The sequence below is a fragment of the Saccopteryx bilineata genome, chromosome 5, assembly GCF_036850765.1.
Source record: "Saccopteryx bilineata isolate mSacBil1 chromosome 5, mSacBil1_pri_phased_curated, whole genome shotgun sequence".
Taxonomy (NCBI): domain Eukaryota; kingdom Metazoa; phylum Chordata; class Mammalia; order Chiroptera; family Emballonuridae; genus Saccopteryx; species Saccopteryx bilineata.
This window is the reverse complement of record NC_089494.1, coordinates 143,247,928-143,273,009: the sequence shown is the minus strand read 5'-3', so window position 1 is coordinate 143,273,009 and position 25,082 is coordinate 143,247,928. Positions and strand designations below refer to the sequence as shown.

At 37.1% G+C, this 25,082-nt stretch overlaps 1 protein-coding gene across 9 annotated transcripts in view; it reads left to right on the top strand.

Annotated features, from left to right (window-relative positions):
- Positions 1-17,947, top strand: part of MLLT10 (MLLT10 histone lysine methyltransferase DOT1L cofactor) — a 297,166-nt gene extending 279,219 nt beyond the window's left edge. For 4 of the 9 annotated variants that reach the window (XM_066279455.1, XM_066279453.1, XM_066279457.1 and 1 more), the window contains 8 exons: positions 1,270-1,342; positions 4,902-5,056; positions 6,925-7,113; positions 7,523-7,611; positions 7,749-8,110; positions 9,163-9,259; positions 13,944-14,153; positions 16,189-17,946. In XM_066279455.1, coding sequence (XP_066135552.1) covers positions 1,270-1,342; positions 4,902-5,056; positions 6,925-7,113; positions 7,523-7,611; positions 7,749-8,110; positions 9,163-9,259; positions 13,944-14,153; positions 16,189-16,233 — 1,220 coding nt within the window. In that variant the 3' untranslated portion in view covers positions 16,234-17,946. Of the gene's footprint in view, positions 1-1,269; positions 1,343-4,901; positions 5,057-6,924; positions 7,114-7,522; positions 7,612-7,748; positions 8,111-9,162; positions 9,260-13,943; positions 14,154-16,188 lie in introns of all 9 variants that reach the window. The other 5 variants (XM_066279459.1, XM_066279458.1, XM_066279460.1 and 2 more) reach the window with 3 other exon arrangements.
- The last annotated feature ends 7,135 nt before the right edge of the window (positions 17,948-25,082 follow it).

The following is a 25,082-nucleotide window of genomic DNA, read 5'->3' as shown; positions in this document are numbered from 1 at the left end:
CCTAAACCTTTATTTGCGTAATTCATGAAATTGCATTACACAAACTTGGTTTAAAAAAATCCTGTTAGAGAATTTCTACAGTGTTTAGTAATCCTGTGAATTTTTATCAGTTGACATTTTGTAGCGTTTGCCTCTTGTCCTGTTTTAATGAGCTGCTGGGTTTGCTTTGTTTCATTCCATCCATAAGGATTTGTTGACATGTCCAAGTAGTCATGCCTGTTTGGGGGAAGGGAATGGGTTTAGCAGTTCACCAAGAATGGATCAGTCATGTCTTTACCCTTTAAGGGTCAGAGGTTACCTGACTCAGAATAAGGGGAGGACAACCTTAAAAGAGGCCAGATAGGGTGATTTTATAAGCAACTAACTGTAGAGGAAATACAAGTTTACTTTTCAAGCAGAGATATTGTTACTTCAGGAATATTTTAAAGATATTATTATTTTTCCTTTTTAAATACAGAATTCTGTGTTCCTATTTATTGTTGTCAGTTTGGATATTTAGCATTATATGTAACTTTATTCTTGTTCTAAGGATCCATGTAATACATATATATACTATATACTGTTCACAAAAATTAGGGGATCAGGGAACATACAGATACTCTATTACTTTCAGCCTTTTGTATGGTACATTTTCACCAATGAAGTAAAAGTTGGTTTTGCATCTCATTTGCATAATCAAACAATTTTCTTTGACTTGTTGATTGCTTTTCTGATGTTTAATAAAATATCAAATGCTTCTTTTTTTTATTGCTTCACATTCGTTTTGAAATATCCCCTATTTTTTGTGAGCAGTATATATATAGTTATAATTTTGATCTTGGTATGTGACTCTTTGTAATACATTAAGTATTTTATGACTTGTCTTGGAATGCAAAGTGTTAAAAAAACAAAGCATAAGGATTCGCTGTGATAAGCATACAGATTAGCTGTCCTCTGCTGTGATTCATTACTGTAACTGTAGAAATTAAAAGTGGCTGAGGGGAGGGCACTGCAGATGCAAATCACGCTCCTGTGCTGTAAAACTGGGAGGAATGAAAGAACAGAACGTAATCCATGGCCTCCTACACACACAGCAACATGTAGGGACAGCACCTTACATGCCACAGTTCAGCAATTCTAAACTAGCAGCATACTAGACCTTCTACTTTCACAGTAATTACAAAGACAGTGGTAAAGGTTTTATGTATGTTTTAGGAAAAATCAGGGCAATAGCTTAAAACCTCTTATAGTGAGAGCCACTTTATCAGCTATGAAATATTTACACTGCAGATCAGGATCTTGGAGACAATAGCCGCAGCCTTGTTGGCAGAGGAAGCTCACCCCGAGGAAGTCTCTCACCACGGTAAGCATTATTTACACTGCAAAGTATAGGCAAAAGAAACATTTTGAGACTGGAAACTTCTTTATCTCCTATCAGCAGAGTATACATTTGTGATGCTATGAAAGCATTCTGAAGATAAGAAGCATGTCTGGCCATTCAAGAAAAATGATTCTAAATTAATTTGAATATTAATTTAAACAGATATCTAAGCTTTTCAAAAGTTATAACTCCTAGATTTCCAATCAATTTGAATTCTCTTGTGTTTTTTATTTATATATTTAGCTCCTGGTACTATCAGTGCATTGATTTGGGTAATTTCTTTTGGTCCTAAAATAGTTTTAAAATCTTTTAAAGCTACAGACTTTGGCTTTCAACTTTGGCTTCCAGTTTTAGTTCTGTTATGGGCAATGCACTTAACCCTTTAGACTAGAGGTCCCCAAACTATGGCCCGCGGGCCGCATGCAGCCCCCTGAGGCCATTTATCCGCCCCCACCGCACTTCCGGAAGGGGCACCTCTTTCATTGGTGGTCAGTGAGATGAGCATAGTTCCCATTGAAATACTGGTCAGTTTGTTGATTTAAATTTACTTGTTCTTTATTTTAAATATTATATTTGTTCCTGTTTTGTTTTTTTACTTTAAAAAAGATATGTGCAGTGTGCATAGGGATTTGTTCATAGTTTTTTTTATAGTCCAGCCCTCCAACGGTCTAAGGGACAGTGAACTGGCCCCCTGTGTAAAAAGTTTGGGGACCCCTGCTTTAGACTCTAGTTCCTAATTTAGTAAATAAGTTCTTGTTGCTCATCTCTGAATTCCCTCTGGCTCTTAAAATTGTTTGAATCAAAGTATAGCAAGTGTATTACATTGTTCTTTGAAATTATCTTAGCGGTTATATGAAAGAATTCAGGTACTATTTATTCATATATAACATGTGTGAAATTATTCCTGTTAGCAGGACACTCTTAACCAGAGTTGTACTGAAGGATTGAATTTCTCTGAGCACAGTCCAAGGGTCACAAATCTTCAATGTGCAGAATGATAGTAGGAAATGCTGTGTCAGTTTGTAAAAGACAATGGAACTTTAGGCTCTGGCTGTCTTTTTTATTGATTTTATTTCCTTTCAGCTTTTATAGCTTCTCCTAGTTTGTTTTCTCTCTGTTCTCTAATTTTGTAAACTCTGCCTTAAGTATAGTATTAGACTGGGTGAGAATGGAGACCAGGAGGAGGGAAAAAACCACTTTAGAGTCTTTTTTCAACTCTGAGTACTAAAAGTTTTAATTATGGGGATGTAAAAATTCTAGTAAAGCTTAAGATTTTTATGTGATAACCATATGAATATCACTATTACTTTGTTGCTGAGATAGTTGGGGAAATTCTATTAAGAAAAATATTTGTCATTAAAGACGTTGGTACAGTTATCTCTAATTTTGCTATTTCCTGCTGGTACATCTAGTAGTGCCCTTTTTCTGTATAATTCTCAAGTGAACTAAAAGTAGCATTGTTTACCCTGACCAGATGGTACAGTTGGTTAGAGCTTTGTTCCAAAGCACAGAGCTTGCTGGTTCCATCCCTGGTCAGGGCACATACAGGAGCAGATCAGTGTTCCCGTCTCACTTTATCTCTCCCTCTTGTTCTCTCTCTAAAATTATTATTTTTCAAAGTAGCATTGTTTTTTTTTTTAATTGAAGTCTACAGAAAAATTTGAAGCTAGGAATGTGAAGTGCACAATGAATGAAAACATATGACTGATCTCTAATATTATGCCATGATTACTTCTGTATTATTTTATTCTTCTTTTCAAAGAAGAAAGTTAATGGATTTTTACTCATGTTTAGTAGAGGAAGCATTTCTGTGTTGCCCCTTTAAACTTAAAATACCATATAAGCTACCCAGAAATTAAGATCTTTTGTGTGTGTGTGTGTGTGTGTGTGTGTGTGTGTGTGTGTGTATTTTTCTGAGGTTGGAAATGGGTAGGCACTCAGACAGACTCCTGCATGCGCCCAGCTGGGATCCACCCGGCACGCCCACTAGGGGGCGATGCTCTGCCCATCTGGAGCGTCGCTCTGTTGCAACCAGAGCCATTCTAGAGCCTGAGGCAGAGGCCACAGAGCCATCCTCAGCACCCGGGCAAACTTTGCTCCAATGGAGCCCTGGCTGCGGGAGGGGAAGAGAGAGAGAGACAGAGAGGAAGGAGAGGGGGGGGGTGGAGAAGCAGATGGGCGCTTCTCCTGTGTGCCCTGGCCGGGAATCGAACCCAGGACTCCCGCACGCCAGGTCAACGCTCTACCACTGAGCCATCTGGCCAGGGCAGAAATTAAGATCTTATAGTGCTATTTTGCTTGGTGTCATTATTTTTCATTAGCTAAATGCAATTTAGTGCAATAAATGGTACAAAATTATTTTGAGTATAAATTTCCAAATTTATATTACTCTTAAAGATTAGCTTGATTAGCCTAAATTATCCCGGCATAGCAACTATTTGGAGTATGATGGCCAAATGTATATATGTAACTCACAATGTTTCATGTGGAATAAAAGCCTCATTTGTTTAACTTCTTATTTAAAGAGAGTTTTCTAGAGAAGCATTTTAAAGCTGTGGCAAAACAATAGTGGGTTGTTAGAAGCCTTGTCCCAGCTCTGTCATTTACCGGAGTATGTCTTTGGACAGGCCACTAAACCCCCCATTTGTTTCCTCAGATGGAAATAGAGTCAGTAAGCCTGGTTTTGACTTCGCTCTAGGTTGTTGTGAAGATCATCTGAGTTGATTATGTGGAAACACTTTGCAAACTCTAAAGCCCTTCACTAGTGTGTTATGTTAGTATGGAACCTGGGAACCAGAAATGGGCACATTTGCTAATTTAAAACAAAAAGTGGATGATTGAGAACATTATATATTTATCTTAATAGAAGTAATATTTATTTTGGAAATGTTGATTAGGTCATTATTTGAAGTACAGATATGATATTTTAGAAAAATTTGTATAAAAGGCACAAAATAAAAATTGCTTTGGTCTTGATAATATTCCTTAATACTGAAAATACTTACATGTATTTTTGAATTTAGAATAAAATTAATAAAAAAATTTTACTAATATTTGAGATTTTGTTGGTTGTAAATTTTTAATGTAATTTTTCATGTAAATATTTTACATTAAAGTAGATTTTACATTATTATAATTGCTCAGTGTTATTCTGATATTTTGCATATTAAAGCAGAATGGTGGAACTCTTTTTTTCTGGCTAGTTATACCAGTCTTTCTGATCCTTCTTTCCCTTTTGTCTTATACACCTATCTCAAGTTCTTTTATAGTCTGTTTTGGAAATTATTGGTGATGTGTTAATATTTTCTAGTGGTTTTTAATGATCAAGTACGGCCATTAGTCTCTTAATTTTATAGTTGGAGGAGGAAGAGTGATAATTCCTAAATATTAGGGTAGATTTTGGTTTTATTGTTCTACCATAAATGACTTTGTGTTAGAAACTACTTTTGTAGGAAAGGGGGTCAGCATAAGGTGAGAAACATGAATGCACTCTTCTTCAAAGGGTTCTTATATTTAACCTGAGAATTAATGTTTTCAACAGATCCCCTGTAAGCAGCTTACAGATTCGCTATGATCCACCTGGCAGCAGCAGTTTGGAAAATCTTCCTCCAGTAGCAGCCAGCATAGAACAGCTTTTGGAGAGGCAGTGGAGTGAAGGACAGCAATTTTTATTAGAGCAGGGTACTCCTAGTGACAGTAAGTATTCTTTTCTTATCTTTAAAGAAAGATGAATAGATGGTGAATTGACAGGTGGATAGATGCAGAAGTCAAACTTCGTCAAGAATAGTGATGAAGCTATGATATATGTTTTATATAGTAAAAGGTGTAATATAATGGTTTAATAGAACAGATTCTACAGTTTTACTGCTTGGATTTGAATCCTGTCTTTATCTGTTATTAACAGTATGATCATGGATAAGTTTCTTAAATGTCAATGTGCTTTAAGTCTCCCATTTGTAGAATGTTGTTGTTTTGAGAGTTAAACAACTTTTAAAAAATGTGAAGAACCTTGCCTGACTCAATGAAAGCACTTATCTATTATTCCCTGGTTGTGTTACTGCTTATAATTATTATAATATCGATTCATTGTTTCTCATTGTACTTTGTTGTTACCGATTTTTAACTTCTAAATTACACAAGTTATGTTTTTCTCTTAGCTTAATTATTTGAGGAAAATTTGCTCACCTCTGGAGAATTTACTTTTAAAATTGCATACAGTCAAGTATGACCAACTATCTTTTTTGTTTTATAATTTGGATGAGAAAAAATGATAATTACCAAATTATGTATATATAAATTTTATATATTAAAAGTCTTTCTAATCCTGCTTTTACCCTTTGTCTTATAAATCTATCTCAAACCTATATCATTTCCTTCTTAAATTACTAATATATATTATAGATACATATTTAGTATTTTCACAATTTCAAGTATTGGAGGGCGACCATGGGCGAAAATGCCAAAGAACAGACAGTATGGGTGGTGGTTAACTGGAAAAGTGGCCTAGTGTTAAGGATATATGTTGTGGGGGGGAAAGGTGGTTTTTATAATTTTGGGATATAAACGTTTGCTGCTTTTTTTTATTAAAACAAAACATTTTGCTTATTGTTAGTAGACAAGTACCTAACAAATGCCTAATAAATTGGCATTTTTATGAATGGTGCCCTGACAAAAAATGCTAATTGTAAGAAAATTTATGCTCAGATAATCCTTTAAATGTACATGATAGCTGGAGGACAGGTTTTGCTTCGTCTTGACTGCATCTCATTTGGGCGCACTAAGGGTTTCTTTGTGGGATCTTGAAGAGGAGGGATAAAAGTTAAATCCTTGGGAAATGACCATATGTGTCTGTACTGGTAGAGTTGTGTCTTTTGAAGCCCTTGAGGGCATGTTACACAAATAAAACTTTTTAAGACAGAACTTTTAAAGTGTCTATCACTGTGGCATAGTAGTGGTACTCTGTGTTGTCAGTCTAGAGGCTGGAGTTGTGTTTGACTGGGCCTGTTTACAAATGATGAGCTTTCTCTGGGAGTGGGGGGGCCTGCAGTGCACACACACACTGCCCCCTCCTGGGAGCTGTGTGCAGTAGTATGTTGAGCAGCTGGGCTTAGAAGTTCCTCACAGTGTCTGGTGGCAAACTTAGCTTAACCAAGCAGCAAACAAAAACATGTGGCCTTTTTGTGTTGAAGGCTATCGATGTGATTCTTTCCCACTTTAAATACCCAATTAATGTAAATCATGGCAGGCACTTTGAATTTTATTTTGATGAAAATAAGAATGTTTTTATCTTTTTTTTTTTTTTTTTTTTTTTTTGAGAATGGAAATTACCTGAACCTCAGGTGGGTGGTGTTTTTTTTGTTTTTTTGGTTATACATATATATGTGCAAATTATACTTATATCTACATACAAATTTAGGAATAAAACCTAACCATTTATAAATGCTTTACAGAATTTCTACTTTTCTACTTAACTTATTTCTAAAGTTATTGACACCTAAGTCCTTAAAATACTTAGCCCTGTGTCTGAACTTGTCTTTGTTAAAAAACGATCCAATGGTTGCTAGTTTTAGGAATGCTGAAGTCATTACACCAACTTCAAGTTGAAAATCGAAGATTAGAAGAACAAATTAAAAACTTAACTGCCAAAAAGGAACGCCTTCAGTTACTGAATGCACAGCTCTCCGTGCCTTTTCCAACAATAACAACAAATCCTAGCCCATCTCATCAAGTTCATGCATTTTCAGTACAGAATGGTATGAAAATATTTATTATTTGTCTAAGGAAAGTAGGTTAGAGTTTCAATACCTTTTAAATAAGTGAATAACAACTTATATGAAGATGTAGAAAAGGAGTGATGGGGTATTTTGAAGAGCATAAAGAATCCTGTTAAGCAATGAACTTGAATTTGTTCTAACTTCATTAGCACATAATTTAATGATAAAATTTATTTAAATATGTAATGATCTCTTTATTGATTTAAAGCCATAGTATTCAATAGAGATATAGATTTTTCCATTTAAACTGGCCTAAAGAAGAGCAAGCCTTAAATTTTAAATGTTTTTAATGTGGGCTTCAGGATAAGCTTTTAGATAAGCCTTTAATCTTATACATAATGTAATTTAACAGGGTAAATAGGTTTCCTTTTGTCTTTTATTATTCTAGCTCCTACTACTGATTCCTTGAACAGCAGTAAGAGCCCTCATCTAGGAAACAGCTTTTTACCTGATAATTCTCTTCCTGTATTAAATCAGGTAATTTTGGTGTGGTTAGTTTCATTTGTATATTTTACTTAAGAACAATAGTATATCACATTAAATGGTTTAAAATCATTTGAAACAGTTTTTGCTGCGTTCCTTATAATATTAATTTCTATTATTTCTTCCATTAGGACTTAACCTCCAGTGGACAGAGTACCAGCAGCTCATCAGCCCTTTCTACTCCACCTCCTGCTGGGCAGAGTCCAGCTCAGCAGGGCGCAGGAGTTAGTGGAGTTCAGCAGGTCAATGGTGTGACAGTGGGGGCTCTGCCCAGTGGGATGCAGACTGTAACATCCACCATTCCTGCAGTGCCTGGAGTGGGTGGGATCATTGGAGCTTTGCCAGGTAACCAGCTGGCAATTAATGGCATTGTAGGAGCTTTAAATGGGGTTATTCAGACCCCTGTCACAATATCCCAGAACCCTGCCCCCCTCACCCACACAACTGTACCACCTAATGCAACTCATCCAATGCCAGCTACACTGACTAACAGGTAAGAAACTTACTTATATTTTAGGTTTTCAGTGCAAAATAATAAATATTATATTGTCCACGTCTTAGATTGGGATTTTTAGTGTGCTCCTTATAAATGTACTCTTTAAGACATTGAAAGCCACCAAAAGTTAAGTATGTTATACTGAGAGCCATTTATTTTTTAAACTAAATTCAGATTAAGACAAAATTAAACCACTTTAGTAAGACAGCATTAAAAATATTCTGTGCTGAAAATTTGTCTTGATCTGTGATGTATATTTTAAACGCTAATTTTTCTTATGTCTGTGTATGTTGCCTTCATGTGTCATAATTTATTCAATATTCTGAAGGAAATATTGTATGAGCACATGAATATTGGTTTCTTAAAATTCAGCTATGTAATTTTGTTAGCTTTATAATCAAAGGTTTTGATGTAGGATGAAGGTCTCTATCTTGAATACCCAGGGAGTGAGACTTGCTGTTTCACTATACTAGAATTTCATTTGAATGTTCAAAATATGGAGACTAAAATCGTGTTATTGGATGTACTTTTGAGGAATCATTTAAAATGGATTTTCAGTACGTACTAGGAAATGATTTTCATGCTCTGTCTTTATTGATGCTTAATTTTACTGACCATGGGACCATCTAAAATGGTTAGGTCATATCACTCATTAGTATGTTTGGATTATATCTTGTTTTAAATATGTGTTACTTAGTATGGGTTAAATTATTCTTGAGTAATTAAGAATAAATGATTACATGTGCATGTTCTAAACACACATAAATTTCTACTCCATAAAATAACTTTGTGTCTGCTTGGTTTACAATAAAAAGGAAAACAAAGCATTTCTCAACAATGTGAATTCTTGTTTATCGGTATGCGTGCTTGCACATGCACACGTGGGCACACATACATACAAATAAATTTGTACACCATTGTTTTCAAAAAGTGTTATAATTAAAAACTTGATAACTTATTAAACATCAAGTCAACACCTGGTCTTTCATTTTACTTAAAAAAAAATTAAAGATACATAGTAGAAAGTAAGAATTTTAATCTTTTTTCAGTGCCTCAGGACTAGGATTACTTTCTGACCAGCAAAGACAAATATTTCTTCATCAACAGCAATTTCAGCAGTTGTTAAATTCTCAACAGCTCACACCAGTAAGTGCTTCCTTTTGTTAATATTTGATTTTTTTTAGGAGGAAGTAATCTAAGTTATAATAGATATTCAGTGTGCTTATTGATTACCCGCTTTGTGAAATAACATTATGAGAGGCATGATGCAAAAAGTAGTTTGTCTTGCCATTTGGTATAGTCTGCAGTACCTGTGCTGACATTATATTGATTGATTTGCAAATATTAGAATATGTACTGTGGTGCTGTTGTAGACTCTGGTGATAAAGGGTAAGCAGGACTTTCTAATTTTGTGGCACTTCATTCTGATAGGGCAGATGGACAATAAATAAAAATCCTTTTTGGTAGTGATGAGCATTAAGAAAAAAACTGAAGCTGGACAAAAGGTTTGAGAGCAGTGGCATGAGGGCCATGTGAGGTTGCGTGGTCTGGCGACTCTAGTAGGTGACTAGAGCACTAATTTGAATCAAAGGTGAAAGAGCATGGCTTTCTGATGTGGGAATAGAAGAGAAGGCACATTTCAGGTAGAGGGATCAGCAGTTGCAAAAGACTTCAGCTGGGCAAGGGTTTCTGTTTTGGAGACTAGAAGCAGGCTGGCATGATGGCTCATGAGAGGGGGAGGGTCGGGCAGGTGGGCATGATCTAGGAGGTCATGGGCTGTCTTATTTGTCTGGCTGTAGCAGGAAATTTAGTTTATCTTAAGTGTGATGGAAAAGCATTGGTAATTTTTTTTAATCTTTCTATTATGGAAGTTTTCAAGTGTGCCAGTAAAGAAGATAATATGCTAAAAACCTAACTTTAATAATTATCCCATTTTAAAAAAGATTTTGTTTCATGTATTCTCACCTTTTCTTGCAGGATTATTTTAAAGAATTAATTGGAGGGCTTTGAAAGAATAGTGACATGCTAGTCACATTTTTAAAAGATGAGTTGAGCTGCTGCTTTACGGAGAATGGTCTGTGTATATTGGGAGCGGGTGGTGGCAACAATAGAAACAGGAGCATTCCAGGGTGGATGTTGGGGGTTTTATAACAGTGCAAATAAATGTGGTGGAAAACTGTCTGGAATTGTATATTAAATATAGAAACAATAAGACTTGTTTGTTGGACAGTCAAGAAAAAGATGAGTCCTAAACAATTGGATGTTTGCTTTTAATGAGAGTTGGATGACGAGGAGGAACAGGTTTTGGAGAGAGAACAGCAGTCTGTTGTGGACATACTGCCTTTGAGATGTATCACAGATAGCCAGATGATTTGTGCACTGGTCAGCTATGAGTGAATATAGAAAGTTGAGGTCATTGTGGCACGCTCTCCCTCTTGGGAGCCTGCCTGTGCCTTTCCGTCTGCTCTTCCCCCCTGGCCCATTACCTTTACTCTTCTTGCTCCGAGCTCCAAGTGCCCCTTCTTTTGCCTCTGTAACTTGTTTTCTGAGCACATTTTTTTCTACCTCTGTGACTTTAAGCTTTCTCATTAAAAAGTAAAATAAAATTAATTTGGAGTCATTGCTGCCTATGTGATGTTTAGATTCACAAGATTTGATAAGATCTGAAGACTGAGCCCTGGACATCCTGGAAGAGGAGAATGATCTAGGAAAGGATGTCAGAGAAAAGTGGCCAGTGGTTTAAGAGGGGAGCTGAGAAAGTGGTGTCCTAGTGTTTCAGGAAAGGGAGGACCCTGCTGAGTAAAGCGCTTCTGGCAGGAAATGAGAGAATTGTCCATTGGATTAGGCTGCCTAGGGATGTCCCACAAGTGTGGTGGGTGGGAGTGAAAGCCTTACTGGGTGGTTCAAAAGAAAATTGGAGGAGAGAAAGCGAAGGTGGCATAGAGGCAGCTAGGGGATGTTTTACTATAAAAAACAGTCACCTAAAAGATGAAAGGCATGGTGTAAGTGGATAGTTGCTATTCATTTGGAATATGACAGCATATGTGTATGTCAATGGGTTAATTTCTGGTGCAGGAGAGAGGAAGGGTAATCCTAGAACAGCCACACTCCTAAGGAAGGAGAGGACTGGGCACAGCGAGCGTTCTGTTCTGAGAGGAGGGCAGGCAGAGCAGCTGTCAGAGGGTTGTATAACAGGAGGTGGAAGAAATCCACTTCAAATGTTGTTAATTTTTTAAATTAAATTATAAGTAAATTTGTCAGCTGAGGGGGAATGGTGGTTAAGAAGATGTGGAATGATACCTTGGCAAAGGGGGAGAAGGAATGAACTAAGACAGGTGTGGACATGTGTGGCTGAGGGCGGCAGTGGCTGGCCCTCTGCAGTCATATATTTAAAGTGAGGACAGGTTGATATGGTTGTGTGACTTTTTTTTGGCCCCATTTCCCTAGCATACTTCATTGAGTTAGACTACTTGGAGAAGGTACTACTTATTTAACTCAGAGTTTCAGCCTTTATTTATCATTTCTTTCTAAAAATATATTTAAAATATTTGTTTTGATTATAAGGCATCATTTTCACTGTCACAAGTAAAAATGGGTACCACTTTTACAGTGGTATAAAGATAGATTGTATATAAATTTGTGTGTGTGTGTGTGACAGAGAGTCAGAGAGAGGGACAGATAGGGACAGACAGGAAGAGAGAGAGATGAGAAGCATCAGTTCTTCATTACAGCACCTCAGTTGTTCATTGATTGATTTCTCATATGTGCCTTGATGGGGGGGGGGCTATAGCAGACCAAGTGACCCCTTGCTTGAGCCAGTGACCTTGGGTTCTGGTTGATGAGCTTTGCTCAAGCCAGATGAGCCCACGCTCAAGCTGGCGACCTCGGGGACTCGAACCTGGGTCCTCCGTGTCCCAGTCCGACACAGCTATCCACTGCGCCACTGCCTGGTCAGGCTGTATATAAATTCTTAAATGCTTATACTAAAATGTGATCTTGTTTTCTTACCACATGCCTTAATATGAAGTACTAAAATTCAGTTTACTCGAGGTTCTTCCTATTCATCAAGATTTTACTCTTAACAATAGCAAATATAGATGTCTCATTTCTAGAACATGGTTTATTAAGGAATTTTTAGCACAAGTTGTTGCTTAGAAACCATAAGAACTGAAGCAGTTTAAATTTTACTTTTTCCTTTGTTAGCCAAAGGAGGTAAAGTTTGCCCATTTACAAGCATGGAATTTTATGTAGGCAAGAATTTTATTGTAATACATACTTTCTTCTCCCATATTAAGAAAAACTCTTGCTTGACCCTCCTCCCTCACCAGCTCCTACCCTGACTCTCTGCTTGCTGTTTCCTTCCAGACGGCCTTCCTGTTGCCAAGTCCCATGGTCAGTTCTAGTTATTTGTCTCACTTGACTTGTCTGGCAACAGCATTCAACAGAATTTATTTCTCCTTTCTCCTTGAACACATTACCTTAGTTTCCAGGATAACATATGATCTTGGTTTTCCCCCGACCTAACTGATCATCCCTGTATAGCCTCCTGTCCTAGGTCACCCTCTTCTCCTCAACCTCAGAGAGTGTTCTAGAATTCAGTGGTCTCCAGGCACAGAGTTTTAGATACCTTTTGTGTGCACGTACTGATTTCTTCAGCCACACCTCTCTCTGGAATTTCAAACTCCTGTGTCCAACTGCTTACTTGATATATCCACGTGGATATCTTACTAGACATTTCAAGCATAACATGTCCAAAAAAGTGATGATCTTCCACATCCCTGCTCCATTGTTTCCCTTCCTCAGCTGATGGCAAGTTTATTCTTCTGTTGCTCAAGCCCAAAACAAAACCTTACACCTCTTCTCTTTCTCTGATGCCTTGTTGAATCCTGATCCTAAATCCGGTTTTGTCACTCCTCTGCTCAGCACCTGGTTCTGGCTTCCCATTTTACTTTGAGTAAAAGCCAAAGAAGTGTTCACAGCCCGGTGCTGGGAGGCGCCTCTTCTCTTGCCTCTCCTTTTCTCTCTCCGCTCCAGCATGCCTTGTCTCCTTACCATCTTCCTTGATCACACTGGCTGTGTGCTGTGTAGCCCATCTGTCTAAAACTGCCCCACCCCCAGCACCAGGTAGAGAATTGCCTTGACCATTCTGTTTCACACGACCCCACCCTGCCATACTCTCTCACACACTTCTCTTTCCCCTGACCATTAGCAGTAATCGTATTCTAACATTTTTGTCTGTGTCTCCCTCTGTCCCCCAGGTGGACAGAGATTTTTTTTCCCCATTGTTAGATTTCAAGGACAAGACACAGGTCTCAAAACAGTGCCTAGCACATAGTAAACACTCAGGAAATGAAGTATATGCTTGCTATAAAGAATACTCTCATAACTACATCAAGAAAGCACTCTTTCTTTGAGCAGGAATAAGGACTTTAAACTTATTTTAAGTTTCCAAAATCATAGGAAGGATTTGACCAACATAGTTCATTCTAAAGTCAAACACAGATAACTGAGTCTGTAAGTTGTTGTCCTTGGTGACCATGGATAACCTAATTTAAATAGAAGTCTCCTATATATGTTTGCCCTTTTTGAAAATAAGCCATTCACTGATGGTCTTGACATTTTTTTTTTTTCATATTGACATTTTATAGTAGACAGTTATTACCTAGTGCAGTGTATTTTTCCAGATGAGATACGAGTTTTCTTTCTTTAGTAGTATGAATGTCACTTACATTTAGATATCTAATATTAAAGAAGAAACTAGAAAAGGCAGGCTTTCAAGAACACTGAGTTCTGTGACAGGGAGCTCATTTTCTCTCAATGTGTCCCCAAGGAACAGCACCAGGCCCTTCTGTATCAGTTGATGCAGCAGCATCACCACCAGCAGCACCACCAGCCTGAGCTGCAGCAGCTGCAGATCTCTGGACCAACGCAGATACCCATCAACAACCTCCTGGCGGGCGCTCAGGCACCACCGCTTCACCCAGCCACCACCAACCCATTTCTCACCATCCACAGCGACAGTGCAAGTCAGAAAGGACCGGTAAGTGTCTTTGTTTCCTTATAGCTAGTGAAATAATAAAAAGAGTTTTATTGATCAGAGATGATTCTCTCTAGTCTTTCCCTTATTTTAAAATATGTTATTCCCCTAGTAAGTGCTTCTTAAAACCAGTTGCAGCTGGATATTGTAAACACAAAGAACCAAAGCCAATTAATAATCCCCTAAGTGTATCAGTTTGAATTTGCATGTAAGGTTTGAAGGCCATCTTATTATTCAGCAGTTTTCAAAGTGAACATACATTTTATTTATAGTGTTATGGGACAGTCCACTCAAAAGACAATACTTGGTGCTTTGTTTAATGGCAGAACTAGTCTAGATATTTGAGGAACATTTTTATTATTTTGCTCTGAAGTGCTTCCTCAAACTGACTCATTTATAATAAAATTAATATATAAATTTTAAGGTAATCCAGCTATTCTACCAGGTTACATTTAAAATGAAAGTAAATTATAATCACATTTATAATGGAATTTAAATTTTTATTTTATGAAAGTAAAAGCAGCTTACCCTGTCAATGTACATGTTAACAGAAATAAAAAATGAACGCAGGAACAGTATACTACACATAAAGTAGCACATATTGTAAGGCTGTTTCTATTCTCCTCTATTACTGGATTGAAAGTGTTTTCCCTAAACTCCAGTTCAGGGCAGACCCCTGTTAGAGAAAGGGTATTGGGATAGAATGGAGACTGGACATGAGGAAAAGGAAGAAGGGAAAGAAGGAAGTGGGAGACTTGGCGAATCAGAGTGTTAAAAGTTGACAATGTTTGTTGTTTCCCATAACTTTGAAAGCTTGCTATGGACTGTGCTTTTAGTCCTTAAGATCTTTGGTTTGTATTTAATAACAAGAATTGGTTTAAAATATAGGTAATTAATTTTCATTAACTGTTCAGTGCTTTTTGTTTGACCTGTTGTTTACTTTCTCATCTTGAGTACATACTGTCCTTATCACAAACTTAGTTACCTCTCCAGGGTTTAGTTGACATAGGAAATGTAAGTGATTAAATATTAATTTAGAAATTTTTTGGTATGTTTTTTTCTAAAGTTTTTTCTTGTATTAAAAAATGAATTAGCCTGACCTGAGGTGGCGCAGTGGATCAAGCCTTGACCTGGAATTCTGAGGTCACCGGTTCAAAGCCCCAGGCTTGCCTGGTCATGGCCCATATGAAAAGCAACTACTACCAGTTGATGCTTCCCACTTGTATCCCCCAACCTCTCTCTCTCTCTTTCCTCTCTCTAAAATCAATAAATCCTTTGTAAAAATTAATTAGTTACAATTTTTGGTACAATATGAATGTGTTTTTTAATGGAAAATCACAATAATAAGTAATATAAACTAAACAGTATTACTTATCTAATGAGAAAAGCAAGGCTGGAAGATAACATTTATCAGTACCTGCTATATGCCAGACATTCGTTAGCTACAATAGTATGTGAGATTTCAATCTTTAAATAGTCTGTCCTCAAGCACTGAGGTTAGCTCTCATGATTGAAGCAGCAACCCCAGATGGGTTGCTGGGTGGATCCCAGTCAGGGCACACGAGAGTCTCCCTTCTTCTTACTTAAAAAATCATAATAATAGGCAGTAATTCCACTTTTAAAAATAGATTCGTAGATGGAGATTCAAAGAGGTTAAAGATAAATAGCACACGTTGGATCAGAACTCATGACTTTGTTAGTTCATAAAAAATTCATTTTCTATAATATCATGTTACTACTTCTGTGGAAATGTTGATTTCAGGGGATGATTTCTACATTCATTCCTTGTGAGTTCTAGCCCTCAGATGGGCACTTCTTTCTTTGTTTACTGCTGAATTTCAAGTTTATAAACAACTGGTAATGTTTATCAGTAAATTTGTCTTTGTTATGCTGAAAAGTAGCCATTTTGACTTGTAGAAAAAAAGGAATAACAACATATATCACATTTTACCTCACTTATATCAATTAAGAGGATAGTACCACAAATGTGGGCCAAAAATTGATTTAGCTAATGCATCTGATTTTGTTTTAACTGCAGAGACTTAGTGATAAAACCGGGCCTGTTGCTCAAGAGAAAAGTTGACAGTTGAGCAACATCTAGAAATCGCCTCTCCTGCTGTTCTAGCACTTCAGCCTGCTGCTCTCGCAGCCCTCGTCCTCCACCTATGAAGAAGCGCAACAGGAAACGGACCGCACAACAGGATGCATGGCCACAAGGACATTCTTGTAAGGCTTTGAGTCATTTTCTTGTTGTTTTGTTGCACTGAAATGGAATTCCCATATCCCATATCCTGATCCCTCACCCAGACTTTTTGAACTTTGAAAGAAAATTAATAACTAACTTTTGTTAGTGAAATAATTTACATGCAATGAGTTTATCAACCTAAGAGAAATTTAATATAGTTGATGCACCACAAATTTTGTTACCAATTGGAGAGATGAATAGCAAAACTAAAGACTTGTTCCATTTATAAACTATTTGACTTCATTGTACAAGTTGAAATATGAAAATATATTTTGTTTGGGTTACAGTGTGCTTGCTCTGGGAATCAAAACTTAAAACAAATTGCAAAGAACTGTCCAATTCTTCTGGAGTTTTATTGGTTATTGCAAATAAATAGGTCATCAACTGGGTCTTGGCAATCTTTGTTACAAAAATTTCCTTTCTAATGGGATTTGACACATTTTGGTAATCAAGTTAGGATGGTAATGTCTGCTTCTGCTAAAGGTAATTTTTTTTTTGGTAAATGCTTTTTCTTTAGTGTTAAGACCTATTCATATTTCAGAGAAACTTTGAGTTAGGTGAGTTTTAAGGCTGCTGGGGAACCAGATTGATTAAAAGTGAAAGACGTCCTTTAGAAGGAGGGGCCACTCTGGAAACTGATGGTAGGGTTGGCCTGAATCAAGTGCCTGTTATACCTCCATGGTGTTGAAATGGCTCTAGACAGCTGAGCTTGCACTGTACTGTAGTCAGTCCTTGTAAGTATAGGAAATAGTCAGTGTTGCACCAGCAGCCTTCCCCATGGTTCTGCCTTTATTAAAAACTTTCTATGCCACCATAGATAGCTCAGGCAAAACTATATTACCTGGGTATTTATCCACTAATAAGTCACAAAAAAAAGAGTGGATTTGCTAATAATTTTAGTTTTTTTAATTTTAAGTAACTTCCCATTACTGACAATTATTTCATACAAAACAAAACAGCACAAACAACCCACCACTACAGTTCCTGAAACATGAGTAATCTGTATTACAGCCCTTCCACTGAGTCGCCACACTCTTAGGTGTGACAATATTGGCAGTATATAAATTAAATAATTGGGGATGTAATCATTGAACTGTTCTTAAATGTGAGAATTATTAGTGGAAAAAACCCAGCTATAATTAGACCTCCACTGTGTACTTAGCTGGAAGAACATGTTAATTCTGCAATATGTCTCTTGGTTAAACATTGCACAGTTCTTACCTCATTTCTGTAAATAAGGTTTTGTGAATCTGTTTTGTATTGTGGAAAAGTTCATAAGATAACATTGATATTTTGATTTGCAATATTTCTAATTAGTAGATTTAATTGAAAAGTAAAATTAATTTATTTTTATATGTTCAAGGGAATTTTAAAAAAGTCAAATCTTTTGTAGATAATTTAAAAAATCAGTGTGGTTTATTTTATTTAACCCACTGGTTGTTATTCTGTAATAATTTGTATAAATGGTAAATTTTGAATGTGTTGTTATTTTACCTAGATGTAAAATTCCACATGTATTAAAAAATATGTACAAAGTTTTTGTTAATAAAATTTAATAATGTTTATAACAGCCATTTTTTCTAGCTTTATTGAAATATAATTGACATGTAGCACTGTATAAGTTTAAAGTGTACAGTGTAATTTGACTTACATATATTGTGAGATGATTATCACATTAAGTTTGCTTATTGTTATCTTATATAGATACATCAAAAAAGAGAACAAAAAAAAAAGTTTTCCTGTAATGAAAAATCTTAGGATTTACTGTCTTAACAACTTTCAAATATACCATAGAACAGTGTTAACTATAGTCATCATGTTGTACATGTACCCCTAGTACAGTGGTCCCTCATCTATTGTGGTGGTTATGTTCTAGAAACCCCACGATAGGTGAAAATCCGTGAAGTAGCAACCTTTTATTTATTTTATTATTTATATATTTTTAAGGCTTTATAAACCCTCCCCATACTCTTATAGCCCTTTCCCACACCGTTATTAACCTTTCCCACACTCTTACAAACACTTCCTATGCTCTTAACCACTTTCTACACTCTTAATCCTATGTAATTTTATGTTTTATTTAATTTAATATTTTATGTTTTAATATTTTTATATTGCTTTCAACTTTCTTTTTTAATTTTTTTAAGACTTTATTCATTTTAGAGAGGAGAGAAGGAGGAGAGAGAGAGAGAGAGAGAGAGTAAGAGAGGAAGGGAGGAGCAGGAAGCATCAACTCCCATATGTGCCTTGACCAGGTAATCCCAGGGTTTTGAACTGGCGACCTCAGCATTCCAGGTCAACGCTTTATCCACTGCGCCACTACAGGTCAGGCTGCTTTCAACTTTTAAGCTAGAAAATGCTTATTTACTATAAAAATTATTAAAATAATAAATATATAAAAATACCTATATGTACTGCAAAATTCCACGATATAGTAAAAAATCTGCGGTACAAAATTAGAGATTTACAATTTAAAAATGTGTGATACAGTGAGACCGTGAAAAGTAAACTGCTATATGGTGAGGGAAGACTGTACTTATTTATCTTATAACTGAAGATTTGTACCATTTGATCAATTTTCCCCTCCCACTCCTGCCCTCCCTGCCTCTGGTACTTAACAATCTATTCTTTCTTTCATTTTTCTTGTTAGGTTTCAAAATTAATATGAAGCGATAAAAGCATTTGATTTTGTTTTTTCTTTTAATATAGATGACACATATGAGATCATCCAGTATTTGTCTTTCTCTGTCATTCAGCATAAGGCCCTCAAAGCCCACCCATGTTGTCACAAACACAGGGTTTCTTTCTTTTTTATGTCTGGGTAATAGTCCATTGAGTAAATTTACTACAATTTCTTTTATCTCTTCATCCATGGATGGGCACTTAGGTTGTTTACATATCTTGGCTTCTGTAAATAATATTACAATGAGCATGGTGGTGCATATATCTTTTCCATTTAGTGTTTTTTGTTTTCTTTGGATGAATACCCAGAAGTGAATTTGCTGGATCATGTGGTAGTTCTGTTTTTAATTTGTTGAGGAATCTCCATATTGTTTTCCATAGAGGCGGCACCAATTTACATTCCCACCAAGCAGTGCACAAAAGTTCCCTTTATTTTACATTTTCACCAACATTTGCGATTTCTTTCTTTTCTTTTCCTTTTTTTATTTTTAACAGAGAGACAGAGAGAAACATTGATTTGTTATTCCACTTATTTATGTATTCATTAGTTGATTCTTTTTATTTTATTTATTTTTTATTTACAGGGACAGAGAGAGAGAGAGTCAGAGAGAGGAATAGATAGGGACAGACAGACAGGAACAGAGAGAGATGAGAAGCATCAATCATCAGTCTTTCCTTGCGACACCTTAGTTGTTCATTGATTGGTTTCTCATATATTCCTTGACCGCGGGCCTTCAGCAGACCGAGTAACCCCTTGCTTGAGCCAGCAACCTTGGGTCTAAGCTGGTGGGCATTTTTTTTTTTTTTTTTTTTTTTTTTTTTTTTGTATTTTTCTGAAGCTGGAAACAGGGAGAGACAGTCAGACAAACTCCCGCATGCGCCCGACCGGGATCCACACGGCACGCCCACCAGGGGCAACGCTCTGCCCACCAGGGGGCGATGCTCTGCCCCTCCGGGGCCACTCTAGCACCTGGGGCAGAGGCCAAGGAGCCATCCCCAGTGCCCGGGCCATCTTTGCTCCAATGGAGCCTTGGCTGCGGGAGGGGAAGAGAGAGACAGAGAGGAAGGAGGGGGGGTGGAGAAGCAAATGGGCGCTTCTCCTATGTGCCTTGGCTGGGAATCGAACCCCGGTCCCCCGCACGCTAGGCCGACGCTCTACCGCTGAGCCAACCGGCCAGGGCTGGTGAGCATTTTTTATTTTGCTCAAGCCAGATGAGCCCGTGATCAGGCTGGCGACCTCGGGGTCTCGAACCTGGGTCCTTGGCATCCCAGTCCAACGCTCTATCCACTGTGCCACCGCCTGGTCAGGCTAGTTGATTCTTATATGTGCCCTGACTGGGCATTAAACCTGCAACACTGGTGTATTGAGATGACGCTCCAAATGAGCTAACCGTCCAGGGCCAACACTTGTTATTTCTTATCTTTGTGAAAATAGCCATTCTGACACCTGTAAGGTGATCTTTCATTGTGATTTTGATTGCATTTCCCTGATGATTTAATGTTGTTGAGCATCTTTTCATATTCTGTTGGTCATCTCTCTTCTTTGGAAAATGTTTATTCAGATCTTCTGCACATTTTTTAAATGATTGGGGTTTTTTTTGCTATTGAGTTATGAGTTCTTTGTCTATCTTGGATATTGACCCCTTAACAGATACATAGTTTGCAATTAATTTTTCCCATTTGGTAGGTTGCCTTTTTATTTTGTCAGTGGTTTCCTTTGCTTTGTAGAAGCTTTTTGAGATAGTCGTTTTAGTTTATTTTAACTTTTGTTGCTTTTGCTTTTGGTGTCAGATTCAGAAATCCTCACCAAGATCTGTTTCAGGGAGCTTATGGCTCCCTTCTAAGAGTTTTCTTCTAGGAATTTTATGATTTTCAAGTCTTACGTTTAAGTCATTAATCTATTCTGAGTTAATTTTTGTGTATGATGTTAAGAAGGTGGTTCAGTTTCATTCTTTTGTGTGTACCTGTTCAAATTTTCCATCATTATTGAAGAAACTGTTCTTGCCAAATGTATATTCTTGCCTCCTTTGTCATAAACTAATTAGCCATGTATGCATGGTTTTATTTCTGGGCTTTCTATTCTGTTCAATTGATCTATGCGTCTGTGCTTATACCATGTACCATACTGTTTCAATTACTACAGCTTTGTAATATGGTTTGAATTCAGGGAGTGTGATGCCTCCAGCCTTTTTTTTCTTTCTCATGCATAGTTTAGCTATTTGAGGTCTTTTGCAGTTCCGTATAATTTTTGATACTGTTCTATTGTTATACAAAATGCCATTGGAATTTTGATAGGAATTACATTGCTTTGGGTAGGTATGGACATTTTAACAGTATTAATTCTTCCAATCCATGAGCATGGAATGCCTTTTCCTTTTTTAACTTCTTTTATTAATGTTTTGCAAGTTTTTCACCTCCTTAAATTTATTCCTAAATATTTTATTCTTTTTGATGCCTTTATAAATGGTATTGTCTTATTTTCTCTTTTTGATAGTTTGTTACTAGTGTAAAGAAACACAACAGCTATATGGATATTGATTTTGTATCTTAAGATTTTACTGAATTTATTAGTTCTTAAGAGTTTTTGGTGGAGTGTTTAGAGTTTTCTAGATATGTACAGTGTGTCCATAAAGTCATGGTGCGCTTTTGACCGGTCACAGGAAAGAAACAAAAGACGATAAAAATGTGAAATCTGCACCAAATAAAAGGAAAACAATCCCAGTTTCATACCTATTCAGTGCAGTTTGATGTGGGCTCATGCACAGATTTTTTAGGGCTCTTTAGGTAGCTATCCCATATAATAGCCTCTACAGACTCATCACTGACTGATGGCCTACCAGAACGGGGTTTATCCACCAAACTGCGTGTTTCCTTCAACTGCTTATCCCACTGAGTAATGTTATTCCTATGTGGTGGAGCTTCATTATAAACGCGCCGATATTCACGTTGCACTTTGGTCATGGATTCGAATTTAGCGAGCCACAGAACACTGAACTTAACTCTGTACCGTCCACATCTCGACTGGCATGGCTGTGGGCTGCTCTGCTGTATACACAGTGTTATGTCATCATCTGTGCATGCGCACATGCTGCCACATCATCCTACAGAAACTGAGAGGGTTTTCCTTGTATTTGGTGCAGATTTCACATTTTTATCATCTTTTGTTGCTTTCCTGTGACCGGTCAAAAGTGCACCATGACTTTATGGACACACTGTATATCATGTCATCTGCAAATGGTGACTGTTGTGCTCTTCTTTTCCCATTTATAGGCCTTTTCTTTTTCTTACCTAATTGCTCCTGCTAGGACTTCCAATACTATATTGAATAAAAGTGGTGAAAGAGTGCATCCTTGTGTTTTCTGATCTCAGAGGAAAAGCTTTTAGAACTTTTCACAGTTCATTAGGATGCTAGCTTTGGCTTGTTGTATTATGATGCTTCTATGATGTTGAGATATGTTCCCTCTATATCCACTCTGTTGTCCAGTTTTTAATTATAAGTGCATGTTGAATTTTTTCATGCTTTTTCAGCATCCATTAAGATGATCATATAATTTTAACCTTTATTTTGTTAATGTGGAGTATCACATTGATCAGCTTGTGGACGTCGAACCATCTCTGCATCCCTAGAATAAACCCCATGGATCATGTTGATGATCCTTTTAATGTGTCTTTGATTTTAGTTTGTAAATATTTTACTGAGAATTCTTAAATATATGTTCATTGAGGATATTGGCATGTAATTTTTCCTTGTGGTGTCCCATGTTTGATTTTGGTATCGGGTAATGTTGGCCTTGTAAAATGAATTTGAAAGGGTTCTCTCTTATGTTTTGAAAAGTTTGAAAAGGGTTGATATTCTTTGAATATTTGGTAGAATTCACCTGTAAAGCAGTCTGGTCCTGGATTATCTTTCTTTTCTTTTCTTTCTTTTTTTTTTTTTTTTTTTTTTTTTGCATTTTTCTAAATTGAGAAGCGGGAGGGAGGCAGACACACAGACTCCTGAATGCGCCTGACCGGGATCCACCGGTGGAGCGTGCCCACGAGGGAGCGATGCTCGGCCCATCTGGGGTATTGCTCCGCTGCAACCAGAGCCATTCTAGCGCCTGAGGCGGAGGCCATGGAGCCATCCTCAGCACCCGGACCAACTCTGCTCCAATGTAGCCTTGGCTGCGGGAGGGGAAGAGAGAGACAGAGAGAAAGGAGATAGGGAAAGGTGGAGAAGCAGATGGGCACCTCTCCTGTGTGCCCTGGTCGGGAATTGAACCCCACGACTTCCACACGCCGGGCTGACACTCTACCACTTGAGCTAACCGGCCAGGACCTCTTCTTTGGAAGCTTTTGATTACGGTTTCAATCTCCTTGATAGTAATAGTTCAATTTTCTATACTGCTCACAAAAATTAGGGGATATTTCAAAATTAATATGAAGCTCTAAAAGCATTTGATTTTGTATTATTAAGCAAGAACATCAGAAAAGCAAACAAGTCAAAGAAAGTTGTTTGATTATGCAAATGAGATGCAAAATCAACTTTTATTTCATTGGTAAAAATGCGCTATACGAAAAGCTGAAAGTACTGGAGTATCTGCACATTCCCTAATCCCCTAATTTTTGTGAGCAGTATATTTCATCAGATTCAGTTTTGGTAGGTTGTTGGTTTCTAAGAATTTATACATTTCTTCTAGGTTGTCCATTTTTGGGGCATATAAGTGTTCATGGTAGTCTCTTATGATCCATGTAGTATCAGTTGTAACATCCTTTATTTCTAATTTTATGTACTCTTTTGTATGTATGTCAGTCTTGCTAAAGATTTGTCAATTTTATTTTTTAAAAGAACCAGCTCTAAGCTTTCTTGCTCTTTTTTTTAAATTAATTTTTATTAATGTTAATGGGGTGACATCAATATATCAGGGTACATACATTCAAAGAAAACATGTCCAGGTTATCCTGTCATTCAATTATGTTGCATACCCATCACCCAAAGTCAGATTGTCCTCCGTCACCTTCTATGTAGTTTTCTTTGTGCCCCTCGCCCTCCCCTTCCCCTCTCCCTCCTTCCCCCCCCCCCCCAACCACCACACTCTTGTCCATGTCTCTTAGTCTCGTTTTTATGTCCCACCAATGTATGGAATCCTGCAGTTCTTGGTTTTTTCTGATTTACTGATTTCACTCCGTATAATGTTATCAAGATCCCACCATTTTGCTGTAAATGATCCAATGTCATCATTTCTTATGGCTGAGTAGTATTCCATAGTGTATATGTGCCACATCTTCTTTATCCAGTCTTCTATTGAAGGGCTTTTTGGTTGTTTCCATGTCTTGGCCACTGTGAACAATATTGCAATGAACATGGGGCTGCATGTGTCTTTACGTATCCATGTTTCTGAGTTTTTGGGGTATATACCCAATAGAGGGATTGCTGGGTCATAAGGTAAGTTCTATTTTCAGTTTTTTGAGGAACCACCATACTTTCTTCCATAATGGTTGTACTACTTTACATTCCCACCAACAGTGACTGAGGGTTGCTTTTTCTCCACAGCCTCTCCAACATTTGCTATTACCTGTCTTGTTGATAATAGCTAATCTAACAGATGTGAGGTGGTTTCTCATTGTAGTTTTGATTTGCATTTCTCTAATAACTAATGAAGATGAGCATCTTTTCATATATCTGTTGGCCATTTGTATTTCTTCCTGGGAGAAGTGTCTGTTCATGTCCTCTTCCCATTTTTTTATTGGATTGTTTGTTTGTTGTTGAATTTTATGAGTTCCTTGTATATTTTGGATATTAGACCCTTATTTGAGCTATTGTTTGAAAATATCTTTTCCCATTTAGTTGGCTGTCTGTTTATTTTGTTGTCAGTTTCTCTTGCTGAGCAAAAACTTCTTAGTCTGATGTAGTCCCATTCATTTATCTTTGCCTTCACTTCTCTTGCCTTTGGAGTCAAATTCATAAAATGCTCTTTAAAACCCAGCTCCATGAGTTTAGTACCTATGTCTTCTTCTATGTACTT